General features: G+C 47.4%; 1 protein-coding gene across 1 annotated transcript in view; it reads right to left on the bottom strand.

The window, feature by feature from the left end:
* SWAP70 (switching B cell complex subunit SWAP70) overlaps positions 1 to 6,626 on the bottom strand; it is a 67,205-nt gene extending 60,579 nt beyond the window's left edge. The window contains exon 1 of the mRNA XM_083164706.1: positions 6,412 to 6,626. Coding sequence (XP_083020832.1) covers positions 6,412 to 6,507 — 96 coding nt within the window. The 5' untranslated portion in view covers positions 6,508 to 6,626. The remainder of the gene's footprint in view (positions 1 to 6,411) is intronic.
* Between the last annotated feature and the right edge of the window lie 7,151 nt (positions 6,627 to 13,777).

Raw genomic sequence — 13,777 nt, 5'->3', positions numbered from 1 at the left:
TTTCCTAAACTGCGGGTTTTATAGACGTGGAGATATTTCCCACAGCAGCCAGCAATGCGCCGGAATCGCATAAAAAGTGGTCATATCGCACTAGTGGGTGGCGCCTTTCAGTTAAAGAGTCGTGTTTCCAGTTAGGGGCAAACCCAGCTATAAGGGGCTATATTGCACTTTAGCCACACCGTGTTTCAGTCGTAGAAATGACCTCGGTTATTTTGTCTAATTATAAACACAGCAGTTTACATCTACCCGACTGCCCATAGGAGCTTGCAGTCACATTATAGACGGATATGGATTCATGAGGCAGGAGACGATCATAACTGTACTTTAACCCTATGCGTTACTAAACGCACCTGCACAGGACAACAATAAAGGTGATTATTTCGCAACGTTTCAGGTTTCTGTTCTCAAGAATGCTCTTAACTTCTCAAGTAATAAACCTGATTTATTTAATACCTTAGACCGTAACTCAAAAACACATGACCTCAGATACCAAGCTCCTGGGTGTATTATTATGTCCAATTCACTGTACAACCTACGTGGGATTGAACTTATTTATACCAATGTTACATTACGCTGGAATTTAATGATACTATTGACGTAATCACTTGATATTTTTCTGCTTTTATCATTAATAGGGTACCATTAACATTGAAGGGTGTTTCCTATTGATAACTTGTAGACAAGTGCAAACCACACCCCCACAGCACTGGCCATGCCCCCCACATCACTAGCCACACCCTCTGTAGAATTGGTCACACCCCCTGCAGTAGCGTACACTGAATAGGCTGTTAATACAGTTTAGCTGGCCATACCGGAACTATGCAAAAACTGTCCCTGGACAAGACCCTGGACCACCGGACTGGACATCAAAATCTGCAGACCGGAGCTTATAGTGTCCGTCCGGGGTGTGTCCCATCCTGGGGGTGTCTTGTCTGGGGGGATGCCTTTGATAGCTTTCCCCAGGGACATGGGGAAGGGGAGATTACAGCCTCCCCGTGTGGTCCGGACCGGTTTTTGCTACATGCCCGGATCATACAGGGAGGCTTTATTCTCCCCTTCCTCCTCTCCCTGGTGACAGCTGTCAAGTGAAGACCCCCCCAGACAGGACACCCCCCCGCAGGGGCAAACGCAGGATTTTCAGAAGGGGGTTTCCAGAGGGGCGGAGCAAAGCATGGAGATGGACACTTAGGTGACCCAGTATATGCCGGGTCAGTTAAAATATTATAGATAGACCAAATGTATATAAATAATAATAATAATTTAAAAAAAAATACACACACAGGTCACACACACACACGTCAACAGCAGTGTAGACCCCTAGGCATAGCAATGTATTGGGGCCACTACCGATCCTCCAGCGGTGGGGGTGGGGGAAGCTTTGATGTCCCGCGGGTGGTAGGCGGTATTATATCAACCGCTCAGCATGTAGGGCCTGGATCAGTAATTTCCACTAATTACCCCTTTACTGCACAGATGGTGGGAGATGGGATGGGAGAAGGGGGCATTGGGCTGAATGAAGGGGCCCTGATACATAACTTTCAGGGTGGTAGAGGATGTTTACTACACAGAGGAGGGGTGTATAGTGGAGTGGGCTCATTTTTCATAATTTTCTGGTAGGAGGACAGCTTGCTTGACTGCAGATATCTCCAGTTCCCAGAAATCGATTTCTTAGATTTTATTGTAATTAAAAACTAGAGAATCCCACCTACCAAATGGTACTGGGGACTAGGGGATCAGAGTTCAGGAGGCAGAGCAATCCGCCAATGAGTATATAAAACTACATACCAGGTGTGTGGAGCTGGAGCAGTAACCAGATGCTGGAAGGCTGAAATCTCTGGTTGTGGGAACAGTAGAGACAAGCTACTAGTGTCCATCAAAGGGGGAGAGTCTCAGCTTTTGGAATATACCCTCAGAAAAACTCTAAGTCAGGCGGAACCTGAAATATCTGACTGGGAATAGCAAATAATAGGCTTGGATGGGGACCACTGCTTTGAAGTCAGATATCTCCGGTTCCCCAGGGCCGATTTTTTTAAATTCTTGTACCCATGGAAAGAGGGGATCCTCAGCTTTCAGACTAGGACACCTATACTTCTGGGGGGGGGTTCTAGGTACTCAGAAACCCCCCTGCGTGCGCTACTGCCCCGGACCGGACACTACAAGCTCCGGACTGCAGAATTTGGTCCGGGGTCTTGTCCGGGTCCGGTTTTTACCCATACCCGGTCATACCTATCTACTCTTCCGGGAGGTGTGGAAGTTTCCTGGTTTTTCAGAGAGTTCCCCGGTGGTGGATCCCCCGTATCTCGCCCACTTTCTATTTAAATGGACAGAATGGGGCATTAATAGTGGGGATTATGGATCCTTATCCACAGCTGTAGCTTGTGATTGGGCATCATGGGACTTGTAGTTCTACCACACAAGGGAATAGCATGGTGAGCAAAGACTAGGAGCCTCATTCAGCAGTAGATGCAGCAGGTGCAGTCACTATAGTGTATTCTTCCAGATTCGCAGTTGTGCTAATATGCAAATACACATTTCAGCCTTCCCCTTGTGTACACGCGTGCAACAGAATGTGCAAGCCTGGAGATGTCCACTTGGCAATGGCTGTAATTACTCCACCATAAGCGCATCATCGGCGCATCACCGTCCAGACAGTGCAGCCTATGGCAGACACAGCGTCTCCAAGGGGGGCCTTGCAGGTGACAATCAAGAAATATAATGAAGGCCTAATTTATCCCATGTTTGTCAGCTATCACCCGTGGGGGGGGGTTCTACATGTGTATTAGTCTTGGGCACCTGGAACCTTTAATCAGGCCCTGCATATCCGGCTAAAGTTGGCTTATGTGTAATAATAATCACTGAACTGCGCAGATAGCGCCATTGCGTCCACCTTTGAATCTGGGCCCCTGGTCATAAGCCCGTGAGCACATCAGTGCTTTGGGTAACACAACACTGACTTTCCCTATGATACGTAATATGTTTCCTGTGAAATGTGACAATTAAACTGTCAGGGGCCTCATGTATTATAAATGCTCCTCCGTCATTTCCATGTCTCCGCTGGCTGTTGTGTGCGCTGCAAATAGGAATATTGCACTAGACCTTTATTTCATCTCTGTACCTGTAGGGTTACGGCTTCTCCCTATCTGTGGCTGACGGAAAAGTGTCATTTTGGGATGCCAGAAGATGCGGGACTGGCTCCAAGTCAGTACTGCATCCCAGTGGTGTAGCTATGGTGCGGCAGCCCCCGCGGTGGATTGGGGGAGCCAGAGCCGGCTGGATGCACTGAAATGACATAACCCGGGCCGAGCAGCCATTCTTCCCCTGCCCCCGCCGCCCCATACATCATCACCCCCTCCGCCATCAGAGCCTCTAATCTCCTCCCCTCTCACTGACACTCATTCACGTTGGCCAGCCCCGGCGCTAATAATTAAAGTCTGTGTCTGCTCCGGCTGGCACTGTGCGAGAGACCCGGGGCTGACAGCACTGATGAGCCGCGACACAGTGCCATTGAGGGGGCTGATGCTGATGTGGTGAGCCAGCGCTACTGAGGGGACCAATGAGCTGGCAACTACAGACTAGGGATGACCATTGATGATGACAAACCAATGTTGGTCTATGATCAATGGTAATGACTTTTACCATCAATGGGGGAGAACCAAATGATTTCCTGCCATCGCTGATAAACAGCTATAAAAAATAATTCGCCGACCATCAAATAATGGAGCGAGCGGTCAGACAGGTCTGAGTGCTCCAGACCACTCAGACATTTCTCCATGTGAAATCAGGGGTATGGGTGGGCAGCTGGCATCCAGCTATGTCAGCTGTCCGCTCCCCACACGTGCGTCACGGCCGGATTACCATACGTACGCATATGGTAATGAGCCCAAACAGCCATTCACGCCCCTCTCCACCCCCTGCTCGGATGGTTCCATACAATCATTTTCTGCACGGACCTCACTCCGTGTTCGGACATGGGAGGCGTTCGCACATGCACAGATACGCCGCTGCACATACGCAAACACCAAACATCGGCTGTCCGACCGCACACACAGCCGTCCGACTCAATCAGAATAAGGGCCCATGTGTGACACTCCAGGTGCTTATGGAAGGACAGCATCATGTACTGCCACCGGTTTAGCATACACTAATAGCAGACCTATGAGCATGCTGGTATTTGTAGTTCCACAGCAGCAGGAGTGCCACATGTCACCTACCCCGAATCTATAACTACAGCTGAAATGTTATAGGTTACTTCGGGGAACACTTTTACTTGTCCTTTTTCAAAGATTTTATATTTCTCCCCCTAAGGGGGGCATTTACTAAAACGGGAGTTCTATTGAAGATGGGAGGTTGCCCATAGCAACCAATCAGATTCTATCTGTTATCATCTAGAAGGTGCTAAATAAATAAGAAGTAGAACCTTGTACAATTTAAAGGGATGGACAAACTGGACATTGATCCCACCGCACAGGGCTTCAGAATAATTCACTCTGGACTCTAACATCATATTCAGAAAGTCCAGCAACTAAATACTGTGGGCCAGATTCTCTAAGCTTCAAAAGTGATAAAATGGAGAGTGATAAACAGCCAGCCAATCAGCTCCTACCTCCCATTTTTCAAACACAGTCGGTGACATGACAGGCAGGAGCTGATTGGCTGGCTGTTTATCACTCTCCATTGTATCACTTTTGAAGCTTAGAGAATCTGGCCCTGTATCCTACAGCATACAATTCTAATTAATAACATGCCTTAATGGGCAACAGTCAGTGCTCTCAATCTGAAGTTGAAATATACCCTTATTTAGTATCCATGTCGACCTACGCCGACATCGACACCCAAACATAAACACACTCATGTTGACCTTTTTCACACCGGCCATTTTAATGCAGAGGTTTTGCTTGTGTCGACCATTTGACCATGTCGACCTAATGCGTGTCTGCCTTTTTAATGTTTGGGCCTTTTGCCTGCCGACCAATAGTGTTTGTCCTTTTGACCTAGACACTGTCATCCCAACAAGCTATCACAGATCCGTCAGTCCCCACTGTGTGGTGCGCACAAGCCGAAGCCATTCTTACACCGCGCTGCGATATTATGTTCTACTTGGTGCCGCGCACATTGTTTGGTGTGGGGCGGCCGTCTCACAGCTTCTGTGTTATAGGAGTGTGGATACAGGGGTCTATTTACTAAGTATCAGAGAGAGATAAAGTGGGTGGCGATAAAGTGCCCGCCAATCAGTCCCTAACTGCCATGTTACAGGCTGGGTTTGAAAACAATATACGGTCGTTACGGTGACACTACTATAGTCTACATACATTGGGTCAACCACTGAAGTTCGACAGGCCTTGTGTTGACACATACAAAAGGTCCAAATGCCTAAGGTCGACAGGGGCAAAGGTCAATACAAGCATTAGGCCGACATTGGGAAGGACGACAATGAAAAAGTTGACATGGGTTTTTCACCTTTTTTTTTTTTTTTTTTGAGCCGACATGTGCCGACAGGCGGTATTTCATCATGCCCTACCAACCGACATGGGCAATACGGTGTCCATGTCGACATTTGGCCTAAAAATGTGAAAAACCCATGGCAACCTTTTGACTGCCAACCTTTCCAATGTCAACTTAATGCTTGTGTCGAACTTTTGACCCTGCCTAACTATCTTTTGACTAAACATGTCGACATTTTGTCTGTGTCGACCTTCAGTGGTTGACCTAATGTATGTCGACCTTAATTTGGTCGACCCAATGACTCATACCCTTTGAAAACTATCATTTAGGAGCTGCTTGGTATTTTATTTCACTCAACTTTATCACACTCCAGGAGTCCAGATGTACAGATGAAGCCAGCTTCATCTTTGCAGGGGCTGGCGTTACTTTCGTCAGCCCCCGCTAGCACCCGGCTCCCGCAAGGGGAAGTGCGCGTGCTCCGCGGCAATGGAGCTTGCCCCAGGTCCCCGCCGCCAGTCCCCCTCACCACCCCAACCCCCCCCCCCAACCCTGCCCATCTCCCTGAAGTGGAGACGGGCAGGATGCCGCTTCCCCGCCGTCGAAGAATGGGACGCGCCTAGAGGGGAGGTGCTGGCGAGCGCCAGCACTGAACAAGAGGGGCTCCGTCTGTACTAATACACGATACCAGTTGTGTTTTAAAAAATGCCCATTGGGAGCTGGTTTGCTGGTACTTTATCACTTTTTAAAGCTTAGTACATCTGGCCACAGTACCTACACATGGGTGTGAAAGTAATAAGAGTATACTTACTCCCTTACATGTCTAGCGCAGAGAAGCATTAGAAACAGAAATGATAGGAGTCGTAGTCCAACAGCAGAGGTTCTCGGACATGGAAACAGATGGCTGGGGGATATTGGGAGCTGCAGCAGAATGATACTTGGAGGAACCTAAAAAGGATGCACATGACTAACCTTCAGCTGAGACTTGGACACTTTTCCGCACTTGTCCACATCCAGGGCGGTGAAAGCGTACCAGATGGGTTTCAGTAAATCTTCTTTCAGGGCCATTGTGTTTCCAGGGAGGAAGACAAATAAATAAATGAAATGTGTTCCTGCTTCCACTTTGCAAAGTCTCCTTCTGGGCGAGCGACTGCTTCATCGGATTTTTCAGGTTGCTCCCCTCCCAATCATGTGACCTCTTCCTACCTCAAACCAATCAGAGCCCACGGTGAGATGACTTCCCCTTATGAACACTCAGGACAATGAATCCATTCTATGTACAGAAAGTTACACAGTAACCAGATCAGAGGTTCCACTGTAGCAATTAGTGGGTGCTGTCTGCAGGTTTTACTGCCTGTTAGGGGTCGGCGATAGCATTCAGCAGGGAGAATATGAACACTGTAACACCTCCATCTTCATTTATTGCGGCATACAATCTGCTAGTTACAGTTATTTCCAGGGACACGTTACTGAGAAGGAGAGTTAATGGGCCTGATTCTGGTTCACTCGCAAAAGCAAATTCTCTCTTTAATGGGCCAAACCATGTGCACTGCAGGTGGGGCAGATGTAACATGTGCAGAGAGGATTAGATTTGGGTGGGGGGTGTACTTCAAACTGATATCTATATTGCAGTGTAAAAATAAAGCAGTCAGTATTTACCCTGCATAGAAACAATAAAACACCCAAATCTAACTCTCTCTGCGCATGTTACATCTGCCCCACTGCAGTTCAGCATAGTTTTGTCTATTAAAGAGAGAATTGGCTTTGGGAGTGAACCAGAATCAGGCCAAAACTGTATAGGGCTGTGGTTGCTAAACTTTTTGGAATCACAGCACCCTAGGGGTAAATTTACCTAGAAGGGACTTCTGTTGAAGATGGGATGTTGCTAGTAGCAACCAATCAATCAGATTATATCTATAATCACTCTGTATGAGACCATTCATACTCATCTCGTTATACACAGCTACTCGTTCTCTCATCTGTAAGACAGGAATTTACTGAGATTTAACGCCTCACCGCTCCTCAGACACCTGGTGACAAGTATGCAAATAATTTTCAGTGTGACGGATTCCCAGGGGTATGAGAGGGGAAGAGCAGGGGGTGACGGCAGATGCAGACACCCCCCTGTACCCGCAAGCAGGGGAGGGAAGTGAAAGCCGCACTTTTACTGAACAGCTGCAGAGAGCAACTTACAGTATAAATAAGGTGATGGAGCAATGTGGAACTCCCCCAAAACCAAGAATTCAGTTGCTTTGGTACCGACACTGAGGTACAACTGACGTCTGTGGGGTGATCTCTGGTAGATGTTTATTGGGGAACAGGTAATAATCACCTCACACTGCACAGTGTCCATTGATATTCTGTAATAGTATATTTATAACCAACACATACTGGCATCAGAATACACCAATACTGCCTCCAGGGGGGGAAACTTTTGCTTTACTTTGGTATCGGTCGCCCTCTTTGCTAATTTGGGCACAATACACAAATACCACACTTGGCACCATGACTGGTGGGTGTTGACTGGTGGGTGTTGAAAGAGGAATGTGCTACTGCGCAGACTTTATTCTTCTTGTTCTCCTAGGATGCTTCATGTCCTATTCCAAGATGGCTGCTGAGATCACTACTGATCATGTGCAGTTGTCATATTGGGCGAGATTTAATAGAGTGCGATTTTTAGTGCAATTTGATGCAATTTTAGAACTCACGACAAAATCGCATCCTGTTAAATCTCGGCCCTTGTCTTTAACTTGTCTGTTCTCAACCTAACCCCCCACCCACAGCCAACCCTAACCCCCATCTTCTAAGTGCCTAACCCTAGCCCCCCTCCCCGCAGCCTAAGCCAAAGTCCCGTCCCCCCCACACACACACACACACACACCAGTATCGAACAGAACAACCAGATACGAATGAGGTCCAATATCATCAGGCTACCACATTTTTATGGTATAAAAACATACAAATAAATGTAGAACATAAATACCTATGCAATAATATAGCAATATAAATAATGTCAATATTGTCACAGGAATTCACTCATAAAAACAATGAGCAAATAACATGACCATAAAATATCCCAGATGACATAATGAATATTATAAGCTGCAAACAGCATAAACAAACATGATGATTGGCTTCACATGAATGACAATAGGATGTGTGAGCATAAAAGGCCCATAAATGACTACTGTGGTGGTTTGTGTATGACATACTTCCCAACTTTTCTAGGCGAGAAATCAGGACATGGCTAGAAGGGGATGGGGCCTCGGGTGGAGGGGGCAGAGCATTGGTTGGGGGGGGGGGCGTGGCCTCATGGCATCACCTCCACCATTGTAATTTCGGGAATGTGCCTAGCGATCCCTAAGCCCTCGGATCCCCTCCCTGCATTTCTAGATGCTGTGGGACACTTCTTGGTACTTGTGTAGTTTCATGGCGGCACTTACGTCATCAGCGTAGTGTCCCTTATACCTTTGAAAAAGTTGTCAGGGGACAACGAAACGCGCTAGGAACACTCCAATTGACAGAATTTGAGAATCCTTACACTACTTATACCCGTCTTGAGCCAGCTTCCACTATCATCCCTCATCCCCAGTCCCTTGGTCTATCTGGATAATCAACACCTGGGAAACCACCACCTGCTTATTTCTGGGACTCCAGCAAAGAGAAAAATCTCTCTCCAACTGTGGATGTTACAACACAAGCCACTTTACCCAGTTTATGGGGAATCGGGACATCTGTCAGAATGAACTTAGGTCTACAGTCATTAGGTCGACCCCACTAGGTCGACTGGCAGGAAGGTCGACATGGGCCAAGGTCGACATGACTTAAGGTCGAATTTGCATAAAGGTCGACATGAGGAAGGTCGACTGGTCATAAGGTCGACATGGGTTTTTCACTGTTTTTTTATCCGAATGTCGACACAGTCGACATGGACACAGTTGGCAATGAGAATCGGACCCTCGCATCGCTCAGTTCGCTCGCAATGCTTCGGGCACGGTGCCTCGCTGCGCTCGGCACACTATTTTATTCTCCCACCACGCCCTAGTGGATGGTAGGGCATGAAATACCGCGAGCGATGCGAGGGTCCGATTCTTATTGCCAACTGTGTCCATGTCGACTGTGTCGACATTCGGCTCAAAAAACAGTGAAAAACCCATGTCGACCTTATGACCAGTCGACCTTCCTCATGTCGACCTTTATGCAAATTCGACCTTAAGTCATGTCGACCTTGGCCCATGTCGACCTTAAGTCAGGTCGACCTTCCTGCCAGTCGACCTAGTGGGGTCGACCTAATGACTGTAGACCTAAGTTCATTTTAATAGATGACCGCATCCCGTTTATGGATACCCTACTAATCCAGCACTTCTTACTCCGGACACCATCTTTTTGGGGACTGCCAAACTACATCAATGGAAGTGCAATAGGAACGAGCGGGACTGCACTAAGTATATTTCACATTTCTTCTTATCCCAATTCTCTCAAATACTTGATAACATTAACTATACTGTATATCTGTATTTTAAATAAGTACTATTGAGTATTTTAATCTACAATAAATCAGTATTTTTATACTATGTGATACCCAATTGATCTAACCTTTATATGAGTGCTCCACATATCATCTTTTCTCTAAATTTTGTTGTTGGGGAGTGACCATCCCCTCTGTGTGAGCAGCTGGCATAAACACCCCAGTTTATTGGCGCCCACTCTTTTCCATCCATGGGTGTGTTTTTAATCCAGCGTGTAGTCAGCGTCCCTGTCAGCATTAGCGTCGTGTTCCCACAGCCAGCGTAGTCGCGTAGTCAGCATCCCTGTCAGCATCAGCGTCGTGTTCCCGCAGCCAGCGTAGTCACATAGTCAGCTTGTTAGTCAGTCAGCATTACACAGTTAGCATAGTCATGTAGTCAGCTTGTTAGTCAGTCAGCGTTACGCAGTTAGCGTAGTCAGTCAGTGTTACGCAGTTAGTGTAGTCAGTCAGCGTTACGCAGTTAGCGTAGTCAGTCAGCGTTACGCAGTTAGCGTAGTCAGTCAGGGTTACGCAGTTAGCGTAGTCAGTCAGCATTACGCAGTTAGCGTTATGCAGTTAGCGTAGTCAGTCAGCGTTGTGCAGTTAGAGTAGTCAGACAGCATTACGCAGTTAGCGTAGTCAGTCAGCATTACGCAGTTAGCGTAGTCAGTCAGCGTTACGCAGTTAGCGTAGTTAGACAGCGTTACGCAGTTAGCATAGTCAGTCAGCATTACGCAGTTAGCGTTATGCAGTTAGCGTAGTCAGTCAGCGTTACGCAGTTAGCCTAGTCAGTCAGCGTTATGCAGTTAGCCTAGTCAGTCAGCATTACGCAGTTAGCGTAGTCAGTCAGGGTTACGCAGTTAGTGTAGTCAGTCAGCGTTACGCAGTTAGCGTAGTCAGTCAGCGTTACGCAGTTAGCGTAGTCAGTCAGCGTTACGCAGTTAGCGTAGTTAGTCAGAGTTACGCAGTTAGCGTAGTCAGTCAGCATTACGCAGTTAGCGTTATGCAGTTAGCGTTATGCAGTTAGCGTAGTCAGTCAGCGTTATGCAGTTAGCATAGTCAGTCAGCATTACGCAGTTAGCCTAGTCAGTCAGCATTACGCAGTTAGTGTAGTCAGTCAGCGTTACGCAGTTAGCGTAGTTAGACAGCGTTACGCAGTTAGCATAGTCAGTCAGCATTACGCAGTTAGCGTTATGCAGTTAGCGTAGTCAGTCAGCGTTATGCAGTTAGCGTAGTCAGTCAGCGTTATGCAGTTAGCATAGTCAGTCAGCATTACGCAGTTAGCCTAGTCAGTCAGCATTACGCAGTTAGTGTAGTCAGTCAGCGTTATGCAGTTAGCGTAGTCAGTCAGCGTTATGCAGTTAGCGTAGTCAGTCAGCGTTATGCAGTTAGCATAGTCAGTCAGCATTACGCAGTTAGCCTAGTCAGTCAGCATTACGCAGTTAGTGTAGTCAGTCAGCGTTACGCAGTTAGCGTAGTTAGACAGCGTTACGCAGTTAGCATAGTCAGTCAGCATTACGCAGTTAGCGTTATGCAGTTAGCGTAGTCAGTCAGCGTTATGCAGTTAGCGTAGTCAGTCAGCGTTATGCAGTTAGCATAGTCAGTCAGCATTACGCAGTTAGCCTAGTCAGTCAGCATTACGCAGTTAGTGTAGTCAGTCAGCGTTATGCAGTTAGCGTAGTCAGTCAGCGTTATGCAGTTAGCGTAGTCAGTCAGCGTTATGCAGTTAGCATAGTCAGTCAGCATTACGCAGTTAGCCTAGTCAGTCAGCGTTACGCAGTTAGCGTAGTCAGTCAGCATTACGCCGTTAGTGTAGTCAGTCAGCGTTACACAGTTAGCGTAGTCAGTCAGCATTACGAAGTTAGCGTAGTCAGTCAGCGTTACGCAATTAGCGTAGTCAGTCAGCATTACGCAGTTAGCGTAGTCAGTCAGGGTTACGCAGTTAGCGTAGTCAGTCAGCGTTACGCAGTTAGCAAAGGTCAGTCAGCGTTACTCAGTTAGCGTAGTCAGTCAGCGTTACACAGTTAGCGTAGTCAGTCAGCGTTACGCAGTTAGCGTAGTCAGTCAGCATTACACAGTAAGCGCAGTCAGTCAGTGTTACACAGCTTAGTCAGTTAGCGTAGTCAGTCAGCATTACGCAGTTAGCCTAGTCAGTCAGCGTTACGCAGTTAGCGCAGTCAGTCAGTGTTGCACAGCGTAGTCAGTTAGCATAGTCAGTCAGCGTTACGCACTTAGCGTAGTCAGTCAGCGTTACGCAGTTAGCCTAGTCAGTCAGCGTTACGCAGTTAGCCTAGTCAGTCAGCATTACGCAGTTAGCGTAGTCAGTCAGCGTTACGCAGTTAGCATAGTCAGTCAGCGTTACTCAGTTAGCGTAGTCAGTCAGCGTTACACAGTTAGCGTAGTCAGTCAGCGTTACGCAGTTAACAAAGAAAGGGTGAACAATAAATTAAAGTGGCGCCGTGCAGCCTTAGGGGGGTTATTCTAGTTCACTCTTTCTGAAAAAATTCTAATTAGATGGACAAAACCATGTGCACCGCAGGTAGGGCAGATGTAACATGAACAGAGAGAATTAGATTTGGGTGGGGTTTTATTTCAAAGTAAGATCTATATTGCAGTGTAAAAATAAAGCAGTCAGTATTTACCCTGCACAGAAACAAAATAACTCACCCAAATCTAATTATCTCTGCACATTTTACATCTGCCCCCCTGCAGTGCACATGGTTTTGTCCATCTAAGAAGGATTTTGTCAGAAAGATTGAACTAGAATAAGGGCATAGAAGAGGATCTTCCTGGGTGACACCAGCACCCGAAATTCTTCCTTCAACATAGCGTTACGCAGTTAGCCTAGTCAGTCAGCGTTACGCAGTTAGCGTAGTCAGTCAGCGTTACGCAGTTAGCCTAGTCAGTCAGCGTTACACAGTTAGCCTAGTCAGTCAGCGTTACGCAGTTAGCCTAGTCAGTCAGCGTTACACAGTTAGCGTAGTCAGTCAGCGTTACACAGTTAGCGCAGTCAGTCAGTGTTACACAGCGTAGTCAGTCAACGTTACGCAGTTAGCCTAGTCAGTCAGCGTTACACAGTTAGCGCAGTCAGTCAGTGTTGCACAGCGTAGTCAGTTAGCGTAGTCAGTCAGCGTTACGCAGTTAGCCTAGTCAGTCAGCGTTACGCAGTTAGCGTAGTCAGTCAGCGTTACGCAGTTAGCCTAGTCAGTCAGCGTTACGCAGTTAGCGTAGTCAGTCAGCGTTACGCAGTTAGCCTAGTCAGTCAGCGTTACACAGTTAGCCTAGTCAGTCAGCATTACGCAGTTAGCCTAGTCAGTCAGCGTTACACAGTTAGCCTAGTCACTCAGCATTACGCAGTTAGCGTAGTCAGTCAGCGTTACACAGTTAGCGCAGTCAGTCAGTGTTACACAGCGTAGTCAGTCAGCGTTACGCAGTTAGCCTAGTCAGTCAGCGTTACGCAGTTAGGGCAGTCAGTCAGTGTTGCACAGCATAGTCAGTTAGCGTAGTCAGTCAGCGTTACGCAGTTAGCCTAGTCAGTCAGCGTTACGCAGTTAGCCTAGCCAGTCAGCATTACGCAGTTAGCCTAGTCAGTCAGCATTACGCAGTTAGCCTAGTCAGTCAGCGTTACGCAGTTAGCGCAGTCAGTCAGTGTTGCACAGCGTAGTCAGTTAGCGTAGTCAGTCAGCGTTACGCAGTTAGCCTAGTCAGTCAGCGTTACGCAGTTAGCGTAGTCAGTCAGCGTTACGCAGTTAGCCTAGTCAGTCAGCGTTACGCAGTTAGCGTAGTCAGTCAGCGTTACGCAGTTAGCCTAGTCAGTCAGCGTTACACAGT

This window comes from Crinia signifera, chromosome 11 (genome assembly GCF_055691185.1).
Source record: "Crinia signifera chromosome 11, ASM5569118v1, whole genome shotgun sequence".
In the NCBI taxonomy this organism is placed as follows: Eukaryota; Metazoa; Chordata; class Amphibia; order Anura; family Myobatrachidae; genus Crinia; species Crinia signifera.
This window is presented reverse-complemented; position numbering and strand designations above follow the sequence as displayed.